Below are 13,001 nucleotides of genomic sequence, written 5' to 3' on the forward strand. Positions count from 1 at the left end.
CATGTTCCTAAAATGATCTCAGACAAAGTTCTGAGAGCTAATACTTGTCTATCTGCCTGCCTTTAGTAATTATGTTAATCATCACCATTATATATAATACAAATAATTACATATCAATTATTCTACTCCTACCAATAGCAGTAGGATTAGTTGAAGGGTAATTCAATTATGGTGCCTCAGCATTATTAGGATGAGAACCTAAAGCACTCCAGTGAAACAAAAGGACAAAGGTCCTGAAAATTGCAAAAGAAAACATTTCAAGTTTAAAGAATACCTGCAGCCTTAAAACCCTTAGGAAGGCCAACACCTGTATACAACAACTTGCAGTTTATCAGGCTGCAAATTCAAGTGTTCCAGCTACTATGACAGCACTCCACAACAAATTTGCTTATTCAGAGTATCAGGTAACAGCTACGACAGGCAGTGACGCTCCAGCCTTGGGTTACTCCCATTTAAACCCAGAGATATATTTCTTTCAGGAATTCAGTCCATGACAAGCATTGCAGTAATGTCTGCACTGCCCTCACCTCACAGAAGACTCCTGAGAATCCCTGGGAACACAGGCAAGTGAATCCATTCACCAGGTCTTTGCAGCGGCCCCCGTTCTGGCAGGGATTGCTCTCACACTCGTTGGTTTCTATCTCACAGTTCTTTCCTGTGAAACCACGAGGGCACAAGCAGTGGTAACCGTTCACTTCATCCTTCACAGAGCAGGGAAAAGAAGCAAAAGTAGAAGGATTTGTTTATTGACAAAATTTGCACACAAAAATTCAAGTTATTTCTCTACTCTGGATTTGTGGACAGCAGTACCACCACAGAATTTTATTTTGTGAAATGGGTGCAAGAGTTTGAAAGTACAATGTTACATTTTTAACATCTGAACTCATTTAACCAAACTGTAATTGCAAACTATAAAACTCCTAGCCAGTCAGACAAAGCTTAATTTTCAACATGGAATGTAGTGAACAAGAGTTACCTTACAAGTCCCTCCATGCTGGCACTGTCCGTGACAGTCATTTATATCTATGGATAAAATATGCAAAGCATTAGAATTCATATTGAAAGACTAAGCTGTAAAGTATAGGTTTAGCATAAAAATGGAAAACAAGTAATTTTCCAAAAGGTTTTTTTCTAGATGTTTCAATGGAAAGGAAGGATTCTTGATGTCTTAAAAGATCCTTACTTTTTCAAAATAACCAATAGAAAATGACATTCTATATTTCTACTACATTGTACTAAACATGAGATATCAATATAATTTCATATCTAACATTTTAGCTTAAAAGTATTTTAAATTGAATCAGTATATATCATTAAGTCAAGAGATTTATTAAAGTGTGTCTCTAAGATCACTTTAATACCAATTACCTTTCAAAATACATTTTTGAACAGTATTTTCAATTTACATTGCTAGAAGTTAGAAAAAATCCTGACAACAGGTGTTTCTTTCTTGTTAAAGTATGTATACTATCACTTATATTTTTTTTTAAAGAACAAAGCATCCTACTGTCAGCATACATACTAAAGAAATACTAACTGATATGACAATTTACTCCTGTCCATCCTGGAATGCAGTCACAGTAATATCCACCAATGAGATTTTTGCAAGAGTAAGCATTAACACAGGGTTTCCCCTCACACTCATTAGCATCTGTGAAAGAAGAGAAAATAAAGAATAGAATAAAGAACAAACCCAGAAACAGATTACCACAGCACCAAGCAAAGTGTCCATGCAATCCCAGCATCAGAAGCTCACATTAAACATTGGTAGGGCACTAAAACCATTTACATACCACAGGATTTTAATGCACACTTGCCTATAGCAGCACATGCATGTTATCTTACTCTTCCCCTGGCCAAAACTCAAAAAGGCAATTTGTTAGTCAGGGAAAATTCCTCTCTGGCCTCCACAAGCTTAGTCACTGTTCTGCCACCATGGAAAAGGAGTTACCATCACCAGTGCTGCATTTTGCAACAGAAAAGTTATGGGGCATTCTAAAAGACCTATTACAAGTAAGCTTAAGTTGGGCCTTAAATAGTTACAGATCCACTTGAAACTTCAGGCTTTGAGATCTACTAAAGAGGAGCTAAGATACCAATAACACCACACATAATCCACATTTTCTTCAATAAAAACCATGCCAGAAACACATAGAGTTATTAACTGTTTAGGAATAATCTCCAGTGGTCTCCAAAGCTGTAGAATTACTTACCAAGCTGGCAAGTTGCTCCAATCCACTGCTGTGGACAAATACACTCGAATGCATTGACACCATCAATGCAGGTCCCTCCCTGAGCACAGGGGTTCGAGGCACACTCGTCAATATCTGCAAAGGCAAAGGGGGACTCCATCACACAGCCTAAAGCGTGGCTTAACAGGTTCTGCTTCAAAGCTAGTTTGGGATGAAGGGGGAGAATGTGCAAACAAGCCTAGGCACAGCTAACCTAATTTTTTACTTAGGATTTCTCACATTTTTGTGACAGAGAAGATCAGCAAACAAGAATCAGGTAACCTAATAACCTACCTATGATTTGCATGCTCATTGAAAGTCATGTCCCTAGATTGTGACACATATTTAGCCAGTTTTGGTTCTGTGGTTGGTAATTTTCAGGGTTTTTTGGTTTGGTTTTTGGGCTGTTTTTTTTTTTTTTTTTTGTTTTTGAGGACAGTTGTTGTTTGAAAACAGGTAAGCCACCTGTGTTCCAAATCACAAGCAACATGCAAACTGCAATACAGTCCCACAATACATTTCAACCACTTCTCTGTCCTCTGAACCAGACACTTAAGCATTTAAGTGTGCAAATCTACTTTTCTGCTATTAAAGAAAGGGAGAACCTTTAACCTTCACATTTATATTTCTCAAAATGAAACTATTCTGTATTTTGCTCCAGAGTGGCTGAGTCAGGAATTGACAAACAAGCTTTGGCAACAGGGCATTTCTTTGGATACAGTCCAGCTATGCTTCTGATAACTTTCTGATAACAGATCTCAACTGCATTAAGTCAATACTGTGGGCTGCACAGAACCCTCCTCTTTTCACTCTGCCAATGCTGACAGCTGTTAAAAGACAGGGAAAGTGAAAGACTTCCACCAAATTCCAAACCCACAGAGCATGTTATCACCAAGCATCAACCCTTCCAACCCAACAGGTCAGGCACCAGCAAACCCATACCCACCAATAGCACATGTTGGTCCACTCCACCCCGACGGGCAGTGACACTTGAAGCCTGACGAAATTTCGTGACAAATTCCACCATTAGCACAGGGATTAGATACACAAGCATGCTCAGCTGGGGAGAAAGAAGGAAAGAAATTCTTGCTAAATACTCTTCCAGTACCAATTAAGGAGAACTTGCAGTTAAAAGTTGCATTGGCTAAAAGTAACCAAGGGAAATAAAAGTGGAGAGATACCAGTACAGAAGTTTTGAGCCTTCCTCTCCCACCTGCAGAAAGTCAAGATTCCAGAGGGAAAATGAAGCAGGATTTCACTGAAGATGTATCATCCTTCCCACCTAATGCTTAGAAAGCCTAAGTACAGACAGCTCACTCTATTCAATTCCAGCTAAGTTCCCCACTGACACTCTGCTTCTAGCCATGCAGTTCCACCTCCAGAGCACTCCAGCAATTCTTTTAAATTCAGTGAGAAAAAAACTGATATACTGTATGGAGAGGTCTGAGTTGTAGCAGTTTAAGGCCTGTTTAGCTTCATCCTAGCACTGCTCCTTGCAAACAGCAGGGAACAGAGGTGCTCACAGGCAGTGATGCTCCTTGTCACTCCATGCAGGGCTGTAACAGTGGCAGAGGTTGCACAAAACCATCAGGTTGAGGAGGGACAAGCTTTTTGTTACTTCTTTTTGGTAACTTCCCCTCTCAGAAGGCAAGGAAGCCTTTTTGTACCAGTACCTACAGCAGCTCACACAGCAACCTACTGTTAAAAATCACTGAAGATGTCAACAAGTATATGGCTCCCTTTTTCACTGCCTCCTCACTGAAAAGACAAGCTACTCCCCCACAGCTTTCAGGGCAAGCTATGGCAAGATTTCCTCCATTTTAGCCTAAACTTTACATCATGTTCTACCAGCTGAAGCAAAAGTTAAGTTTTGATGGTATCTTTAATACCACATAGAGCTTTAGGAAGTTCAAAGATCTACATCCTGATTAACTCCAAAAACCTTCTGCTGATAATAGTTTAGTGAGATTAAGGCCAAGCAGTGAAGTTGAAAAAAAAGTCCTTTCCATCTAAAATTTTAACTATCAAGGAACAGCAAAATTCATAGTGAGAAGCTGTGAATATCAAATTTCAAAAAAAGGATTAAACAATGCATCATGACAAAGAAAAAGAGCATTCAATTAACCACCATACGAAGCAAAATATGAAAGAACTAGAAACTGTACACTGTCCATTTACCTCCAAAGTGAAAATAACCAAGAAAAGTCTCCAGAGACAAAAACTGTCCCTAGAACATGAACATTTTGGTCTTTGTGTAACACATACACAGATAGAAAAAAGCAACATGCTAGCTTTGTACTGTGGTTGACATAGGAAGCAGTTTTTCAAGACACAGATCTGTTAAAGGCAAAGCCATACTTCCTCACAAATGTGGTTTAAATGCTCTCCTCCATTTTGCCATCAGGCACAAGGAAGACACTTTTTGTTCAGACTGATCAAGGTGACTCTATAAGAGGGTCTGAGCACATTTCCATAATAATTAACATTTCATTATTAATCCAAATGTATCAGAAGTCCCACATTAAAAGATTAGGTTTCAGTTGATTAAAAAGCATAGTCAACACATTCAGCCAACTAAAAATGGGGCCAAAGCCCCACATCAGAGTAGAAACTGAGGTGTCCACTTCCACCTTTCTTGGTCCCCAGCTTGGAAAAGATGCATGCTTGCCAGCAAGCCAGAAGACAAGAAAAGGGGCAGCAGGGAGTAAGGCAACAGGTGAGACATATGGCTTTCCCTATTTCATGAGACTACAGCCCAACTGCATATTTGGATTAAGGGAGAGAAGTTAAAGGGAAGAAATAGTCTCAGCCTTATCTAAAGGGAAACTGGTGTAGCATTTCTGTTGTCTTTGGTGGTATTTTGAACAGCCAGGCTCAGACCCCAGAAAGGAGAGGTGGAGCACATGCCCAGTGCAATGCAGCAGTGCTGAGGCAGTGTCCCAGGGGAGGCGTCCCACGTACCGATCTCGCAGTTCTTGCCCGAGTAGCCGTCGGGGCAGGCGCAGCGATACTCGTCCGGCTCCGTGTTCATGCAGGTGCCGCCGTTCAGGCACGGGTGGTGATTCCCACAGTAATTCAGATCTGCACAGAGAAAAGACCCAGTCAGCAGGGAACACGGATGACACCATTTCAGTCCCTACTCAGTCACACAGATGCCTTTCTGGCTCGAACATCCTTCAACCCACATCATCCCCATATTCCAGTGGCTAGCCTGTGATCTGGTAACTATCCACAGAACAGGGAAGAATGAACAAGAGACAACTGCAGGAGTTAGAAGAGTCAGGACAATTCCAAGCCTTTTGTCTTGAACTTCCTATACTTCTGATGCCTAGGCACCATCTGCCACACGAGAATTAAGGCACAGAAACACTCGGGTAGTTGCACACTAGCAGAAAAGAAAAGGGGTTAATGAGTTACCAGTTAATCATGCAACTTAACTTATTTTTCCTGTACATTAATGTTAAGTACCTTTGTTACAGAGCAGGCCACCCCAGTTGGTTTCACAATTACACTGCCATGGTTCATTACAGCTCCCATGAGCACAGCCTGGGTAGCGGACACACTCATCACAGAACTGTCCTTGCCAACCATAATGACACCTAAGATGTAAGTTCACATGTTAAAAGTTAGCAACATGATGCTTCATCATCAGCATTACATGTATTTACAACACTACACTTACCATTCCCAAGAACAAGGCCAACTGTTCAATGTGCAACAGATAACAAAACTTTATCCTGTTTAGAAGGGACACAACTAGTCCTGTTGAACATCCTTTATGGGAACTCATCCTGCTCAAATGTGTTACACACAATGGCAACAAACACCACCAAGCAGTACACGTTATGAGAACTGGACATGAATTAGTTGGTCTTTCACAAGAAGTCCCATCTTCACATAATCATCTCACACGAGGACAAAACTTGTGATTGATACAAAAAGCCGAAATTGATTTTCATGAGACTGCTGGCTTACTGCATCGAGCACCACTCTGTTTTTCTGTGAAAAGAGATTTCAAGATAATAGCCAATTTGCTCTAGAGTGCTACAGCCTTAAAAGGCCAGGGCAGCCAGAAAGGCAGCAGTCTTGACAATTTTCTCAATGCCTCGTTTCTCAAGAGAACCTTTTTTCACAGATTTATTCCATTATATCCTCAATGTTCTCTACTGGCACTATGGAGAAAGTATTCTTTGGAGAAAGGAGGAGTGAGAATAGAAACAAAGGCCATTAATAATTCATTTGGTTTAGACTTGAAATTTCCCCACAAGATTTCTTCTGAGACCAGTATCTTTATGTTAATCTGTATCAGAACTCCACTAAAAGAAGCAACTGTTTATGATACAGGGAAGTATTAAAATCTGAACTAATAAAGGGGGGGGGTGATTTTTTAAAACATATTTATATTTCACACATATTTTAAGTACCAAGAAATAATAAGCTTGCTCTTTTGGGCCAACAAAAGAAATGTTGTGTCTGTTAAGAGTGTATTTCTTATACAGAATTCAAAAAAACATACTAGCAACAAAGAGATCACACTGAATGAGAGTTGGGCACATGCACAACAGTCCAGCCCTATTGCCTAGAGGAAAAAAAAAGCATTAGAAATTAAACTACATTTTTTAGATTTGACTCTACCATTCTATTGTCCACATGATTTGAATAGTATAAAAGAGCAGAAAATAAATTAAGTCTTGGGGGGGGGGGGGGGGGGGGGGGCAGTGAGAGAAGAAAAGGAAGAGAAGTATAAATGAGGAGTCTTGGTTCCTTGTGAATCAATCCCCTTCCACTGTTTCAGTAATCTGGATCAATCCCCAGAGGAACAGATCAAGCTGTGATGGCAGCACAGTATTTAAATCCCTTACTGTTTACATTGGAAGTAAGGAATCTAGACGCGGAATCTCTGCAAGACCATTCTTTTCATACAAGTTCTAGAGCTACTTTGAGCTCTTGTCCCAGTACCTGCTCCTGCCCTGAAAAGCTCCAAGATCTCCAAGAAGAGCCTCAGCTGAGAACCCAGCCCTCCTCTGAGCAGGGCTGGCAGAAGCCTGGAGAACACTCATGTTTTAGAAGCCTCTTTCTTTGGCTGCAGCAGCAGCAAGAGGAAACAAATACTGCTCTTGCTAAATTTGATCTCTTCCTTCCTCCTCAAGGACAGAAAAATCTTTTCAGAGGATGGTAATAATAAAAAAAGCATTGCAACTTACTTTACTGGCCCCAACCCAAATCTTCATCCATGCCAAACCTGGCACTACTGCCAGTGATTCACCATGACTATCCCAGCCAGAGCCAACTCCCCACCCACATACAACAAGCATTTTCAAGAGCTGAAAGTCTACATCACAAAGCAAATAATCACAGTAACTCAATTTATTCTCCATAGCCCATGGATAACAAGTTTCTTTGTTTGACACTGCAGCGGTGCTTAAGAGGGCAAAGAAAAATATAGCCACCTTCTAGAACTTGAAGGCATCTTAAGCACCTACTTGAGTTTGTAGGTATGCTTGGTGACATCAAAATTAGTTCAGCAGAAAAAAAATTGCTGTTTTTTCATGATATTCAACACAGTCAAAGTTTACTGTTAAAGTTACCACCATGCCTGAGGGAAATAATTTCTAGAGGCTAAAAGCAGTCCAAAAGAACACAATGTTTACAAGTCAAAAGGTTACTATGTGGTAAGCTGATCAGCCTTCAGTTTACAAGGAAGAGTAAATTAGGATTTCCTCTTGAACAGGAAGTCTGGTCGCATCCTACATTAACAGGTGCTAGAGCAGCATTAATTCCACTTCCTTCTGAAAAGATAATGCTGATATGGATCTCAGCCCACCCCAAGAGCAAGATGGGATCAATAAAGGTAAACTAACTCAGAAATGGGTATGTTCTCTGTCATTTATGGGTATGGATGTGTCATTTCTGATAAAAATATCAAGAAAAAAAAACAAAGATGAAAATTATTAATGATTTACTATGAGAAGCCCAAATGGTACAAACACAAATTCAACATCATTTAGGAAAAAAACCCCAAAAAATTCAAACCAGAATTCCTTTTCAAGTACCAATCACTTGTGCAAAAACCAAAAGGAAACAGTCAGTGCAGCTAATAGTGGGCTAAAGTTACTTCTTCCCTGTCCTCCCATCCCAGTCAAGAATCAACTAAATAGCAATTCTAAATTTTTCACATCTGACAAATAAGAAAGCCAAATATAGAGAATCTATAAGGATTCTCATTGTTCAACAGACAAAGAAAATTCTTATTGGAATCAAGATTCTACTTCCTTTGTCCTTCCCCTATGCTGACTTCATCAGCTCAAAGCTGTCTTCAAATCCAGCACACGCAAAACAAAAATCAGACCTGGCTTAATCTTAGCCCTTGCTGGGTTATTAGGAGTACAAAGAAGCTACCATAAATAGATTGTTACAGTTTAGTAACTTCCTGATGGAAGGCTGAAGCACAGGCATCTGCTCCCAGACTAAAGCATCCCCTTGGGTCACAACTAAAACAGAGTGTAATTGGGAGAGAAGAACAATTGTTGGTTATCTTGAAACCAACAACTTGGAGAAGAGATTTGGTAATTCTACAGGCACACTTCACAGCTTCCATTTTCCCTAGATGAGAGTCTGGGGGCAACAGGAAAATGAGAATTCAAACAAAAGGCTGGAGGTGGGGGTGGCAGGAGTTAACATTAGCAAAAATTCTAGACAACTCTTCAATCGTCAGATTAGAAAAACTGCAACTGTGCAGAAAAAAATACTACTGTCATTGTCAAGCAGAAAAAGCCACAATAATTCAGCTCAGTGGGGCTTCAAACACCTAAATCTCAGGATAAAGGACTTTCTACAGTAAATTTCAGTGCATTTAAAGAGGTAAATTTAACATCAGGGAATCCTACAAAAGCACTCATCACTACACACAGTTCAAAGTCAGAACTTTGAACACACAGAGTTCACAGGCACATGTGTACTCAGAGAGAGGGGAAAGTGGGTAAAAAAGCCTGAAACAGAACATTTGGGGTTTTTATTTTTCCTGGGTCATTCAAAAACAAAACTTATCAAGTCAAATAGAGGATTTTTCTACAGAAATATACTTTCCTTATGTTCTTCTGAAAGAGATATAATTAAGGAAAAAGCTGACAGTAGCCTTCGCTTTCCTCTGAGGAAGTTGGTTATAATTATTTAGTAAGAGCTAGGTTGAAACTGAACATTTCCAAACCAGATGGAAGTAACCAGATGGGTCTAACTAGACCTCCTTGGGCAAAGAGGGGACTACATGACCCTGGAAATGTTGCCCAAACTCCATAAATTTATGTCAAATCCTACAGTGGCAATTATAGAAGTGATGTGGAAAGGTGAAGAGAGGTACTCAGATCCTGAAGGTCTGTGAACCATGGCTCCTCAGCACCTTGAATGATTAACTTCTCCTTATCCAAAAGGAGGATGCCTCTGCCACCACAGCAGAAAGTCAGGATGCCCTCAGTGGTCAGCTTAAACTCAGCTCTTCTGTATTATCTTCATACATGCTTTATTCTCCTGGTTCACCCAGTTCTGGTTATTTGAGAGTCCTGATCCTTCTGTGCAGGAAGATCAACTGAGAAACTTCATATTGCACACCTCATCCAATGATTAATCTATGCTGGTTAACCTTAAAAAAAAGCTCTGTAATTCATGAGAATGAGAGGATACCTAAATTAATACTGTTCTACACCTACTTACAGAGCTTTGTCAGCACTTCATGCATAAATACACCTGAACCACCAAACTGAAGTCTATTCCTGAAGTCAATGCAAGAATATGGGGCCTAAAAATAAATTTTAAAAAATCTTAGGGAGGATGTGGTTCAAGCCTTTAAATATCACAGGTTACACCTCACTGATATATTGCTCATCACACACAAAGAGAGAAGACAACATCATTGTGAGGTATTCTTACACCTTTTGATAAGCAGACTTTTTGGAAGGAGCCTCTCTCAATCATGTTTCAAGTGAAAGCTGGGGCCAAAACACTCAATACAGGAAAACAAAGCAAAAACAGTGACATTAAGAGCAGAAGCAAAATGCATCACTCAGGGGTGGGGGGAAAATAGCCCTCTTAAATAGAAAACCACTAAATTTTCTAGTGACGTGAACAGGATGGTGTTGCATAGGCCAGAACAATAGCTTTATATTAATTATTTACTTAAAATAACCATAAGAAAGTCTGTTTAAACTTTTAGGAGATTACTTGTTGCACAGCAGGCAGCAATATTGCCCAGCTGTTAGATCCTACAATTCTGAGCATCTGGATTCAATGTTAATAAGCAGTACAGTACTCATTCACTAAAACTTGTCACAGAAACACTTTGCCCACTTTCCTACCTTCAAAATAGGCAAGATAATTTTGTGAATAGCAAAGGAAAACATACTCATTAATGAGCTCAAATAATTTAATTACCTGAAAGCTTGTTATCTTTTCCTCTCACCCCCAGCCTTCTTATCACACCAAAAGATATAAACCTTTCCCTACAAACATTTTTCTCTTTTAATAAAGGAAGTTATTGAAAGCTAACAGTCTCACTCCAGTACTTTGTAGAGTTTTGAGAACAAGTTAAAAGAGGGGATGGTTCAAAAGTTTTTAGCCAAAACATTGCTCAGTTAACTTACATAAGTGGCTCTAAGGGTGTGCCTGTATTTGCATTAGTTCACACCAGGAACATGCTTTTTACGTGAACTGCCTGATCATTCCTGTTGCTGGTGTGTTAGTTCACATCACAGAGCTGTTTTGGAACAAAGGAATTGGATTCCTCTTAGGTTAAACTAAGGTAACATCAGACAATGTATGCCAGGAGCACACCCAATGTGTTCCAGCTGCAAACAGGCATTCAGGCCACAAGAACAGACTAGAGAGTCTAAAATTTAAAGTCCTGAAGTGTTTGGAGTGTGATATTGAGTTCTGTGCACTGCTTTGATCTACTGTTCTAGTTCAGCTGCACTCCCCACACTGCTGTAGACACAAGTTCAAGCACCACATGTTTTTACTTCCTGCACACCCACTCACAGCTCCTGGATGCAGATCCACCTTTAGGATATGTTCTGTACCCTCCAACCCACTCATGCAGAGCAAGCCTCAGTTCCTTGACCAATAAAGAAGCAAAACATGAGATTCTTTGTCTAACTTAAGGTGTCTACTTGTGAAAGGCTTGCCAACATTCCCTAAGGGCTCACCACTAGGACATAAAAAAAAAAAAAAATAAAAGCAACACTGGTTGTAACAGCAGGCAGGAGAACTCAACATGAGGAAAGACACAGCAATGGTAAGACTTTTACAAGATCTTGGAGACCTGAAGCTGTGATAGGGTATCTTACACTAAAGAGAAGACAGGAGATGTTCCAGTCATGGTACCAAGTGCATTCCTGCAGAGCCAAACAGCAGCCTCACACTTTTTAGGGAACATGGGCAGCCCAGCATTGCTGGAATTGAGCTGGTCAGATGCCAAAGCAGCTAAGCACACTCTCCAAACAAATTTTTTTTCTAGTTTACTGCTCAGAGAAGCTTATGAGATTTCTAATAATTCCATTCTGGAACACCTGTGAGAGATCCCCACCTCTTACTTTCTCCCAGTTTTTAGAAGCTGGAATTTTATTCCCTTCTTTCTTTCAATTCTATAGGACCTTTTGCTAGTCCTCTACAGTCTTTCAATAACAACCTGTTTTGAAAAGCCTCACCAGATCACTTTATACCCATGAATGAATTTACAAGAATCCAGCTGTTGGATTTTTTTTAAATAAAAAGTTTAGACAGAGTTCCCCAGCATTGATGTTAAACATGTTATCCACCCAAACATCACAAACCACAAGTGAGACATCAGTGATATTGGATAGCCTCTGAGAAGTCTAAGATTTAACAAAGACTCACTAGAACACTTTTTACACCACCAATACTCCAGGTAGTTGTAGCTCATTTTGCAGCTCCAGCTTTTCTGCATCTCTAAAGAAAGTACTGGATAACAGCTGAGCAGGGTCTGGCTTACAAAGTGACAGATGAAGGGAGCAAAATCACTTGGGAGATTTTGTGCCTTGCAGGCACTGCAGGACTGCTGAATGGGAACACAAGGACTACAAAAGGCATGGCACTGGACAGAAAGCTTGAGAAAACTTCTTCCATGGGGCAAAAATAAGGTACATGTTTAAACAAAACCAAACAAACAAAATCACCAAAACCGTAAAACTAAAACTGTCACATATAGTACTAGAAAAGTCAGTTCAAACCACACAAATCTTAATTTATTTTAGAAGTTTCTTTAAAAATAGTACACTTGCTTTGTCCACCTTGCACAGAATTCACATTAGAGTACTATTAATGATCCCATTTCTAATTTATTTCAGTTAGTCTGCACACTCTAAACAAATTTTTGTATCAGTTGTGGAAAGTAAGACCGGCATTTCCCAGGACAAAACCTAGCTCTTACCATGGCTGCAGACACAGCTGAGCAGTGTTAGGGATTCAATTCCTCTTGTTTTGTTTTCAGATGAGAAACCAACATTCAACGCAATGAGAAAAGTAGAAAGACTTCTGAAAATACCACATCCTGGCAGGGCAATGACAATGTAAGCCAGATATGAGGCCTATCTGGACCTCAACCAAAGCCATACCACTCTGGATAACAAGGAAGTGAAAGATTGAGCTGTTAAGCCTAGTGACAGCTTATGAGTGGTACCAAACATACCCAGCTCAGCAGTTTTAATCAAGGAAAGAGACTGTCACTGGTGGTTTCTTTACATTCAACTCTGCTAATTTCAT

The 13,001-nt window shown here is 39.9% G+C and overlaps 1 protein-coding gene across 1 annotated transcript in view; it reads right to left on the reverse strand.

Annotated features, from left to right (window-relative positions):
• Window positions 1–13,001, reverse strand: part of JAG2 (jagged canonical Notch ligand 2) — a 68,591-nt gene that overhangs the window by 18,341 nt on the left and 37,249 nt on the right. Inside the window, exons 6-12 of the mRNA XM_036384504.1 lie at window positions 5,700–5,830; window positions 5,193–5,312; window positions 3,178–3,291; window positions 2,214–2,327; window positions 1,538–1,651; window positions 977–1,023; window positions 528–701 (exon numbers count right to left, since the gene is read on the reverse strand). Of these exons, the coding sequence (XP_036240397.1) occupies window positions 528–701; window positions 977–1,023; window positions 1,538–1,651; window positions 2,214–2,327; window positions 3,178–3,291; window positions 5,193–5,312; window positions 5,700–5,830 (814 nt within the window). The remainder of the gene's footprint in view (window positions 1–527; window positions 702–976; window positions 1,024–1,537; window positions 1,652–2,213; window positions 2,328–3,177; window positions 3,292–5,192; window positions 5,313–5,699; window positions 5,831–13,001) is intronic.

This window comes from Molothrus ater, chromosome 6 (genome assembly GCF_012460135.2).
Source record: "Molothrus ater isolate BHLD 08-10-18 breed brown headed cowbird chromosome 6, BPBGC_Mater_1.1, whole genome shotgun sequence".
Taxonomy (NCBI): domain Eukaryota; kingdom Metazoa; phylum Chordata; class Aves; order Passeriformes; family Icteridae; genus Molothrus; species Molothrus ater.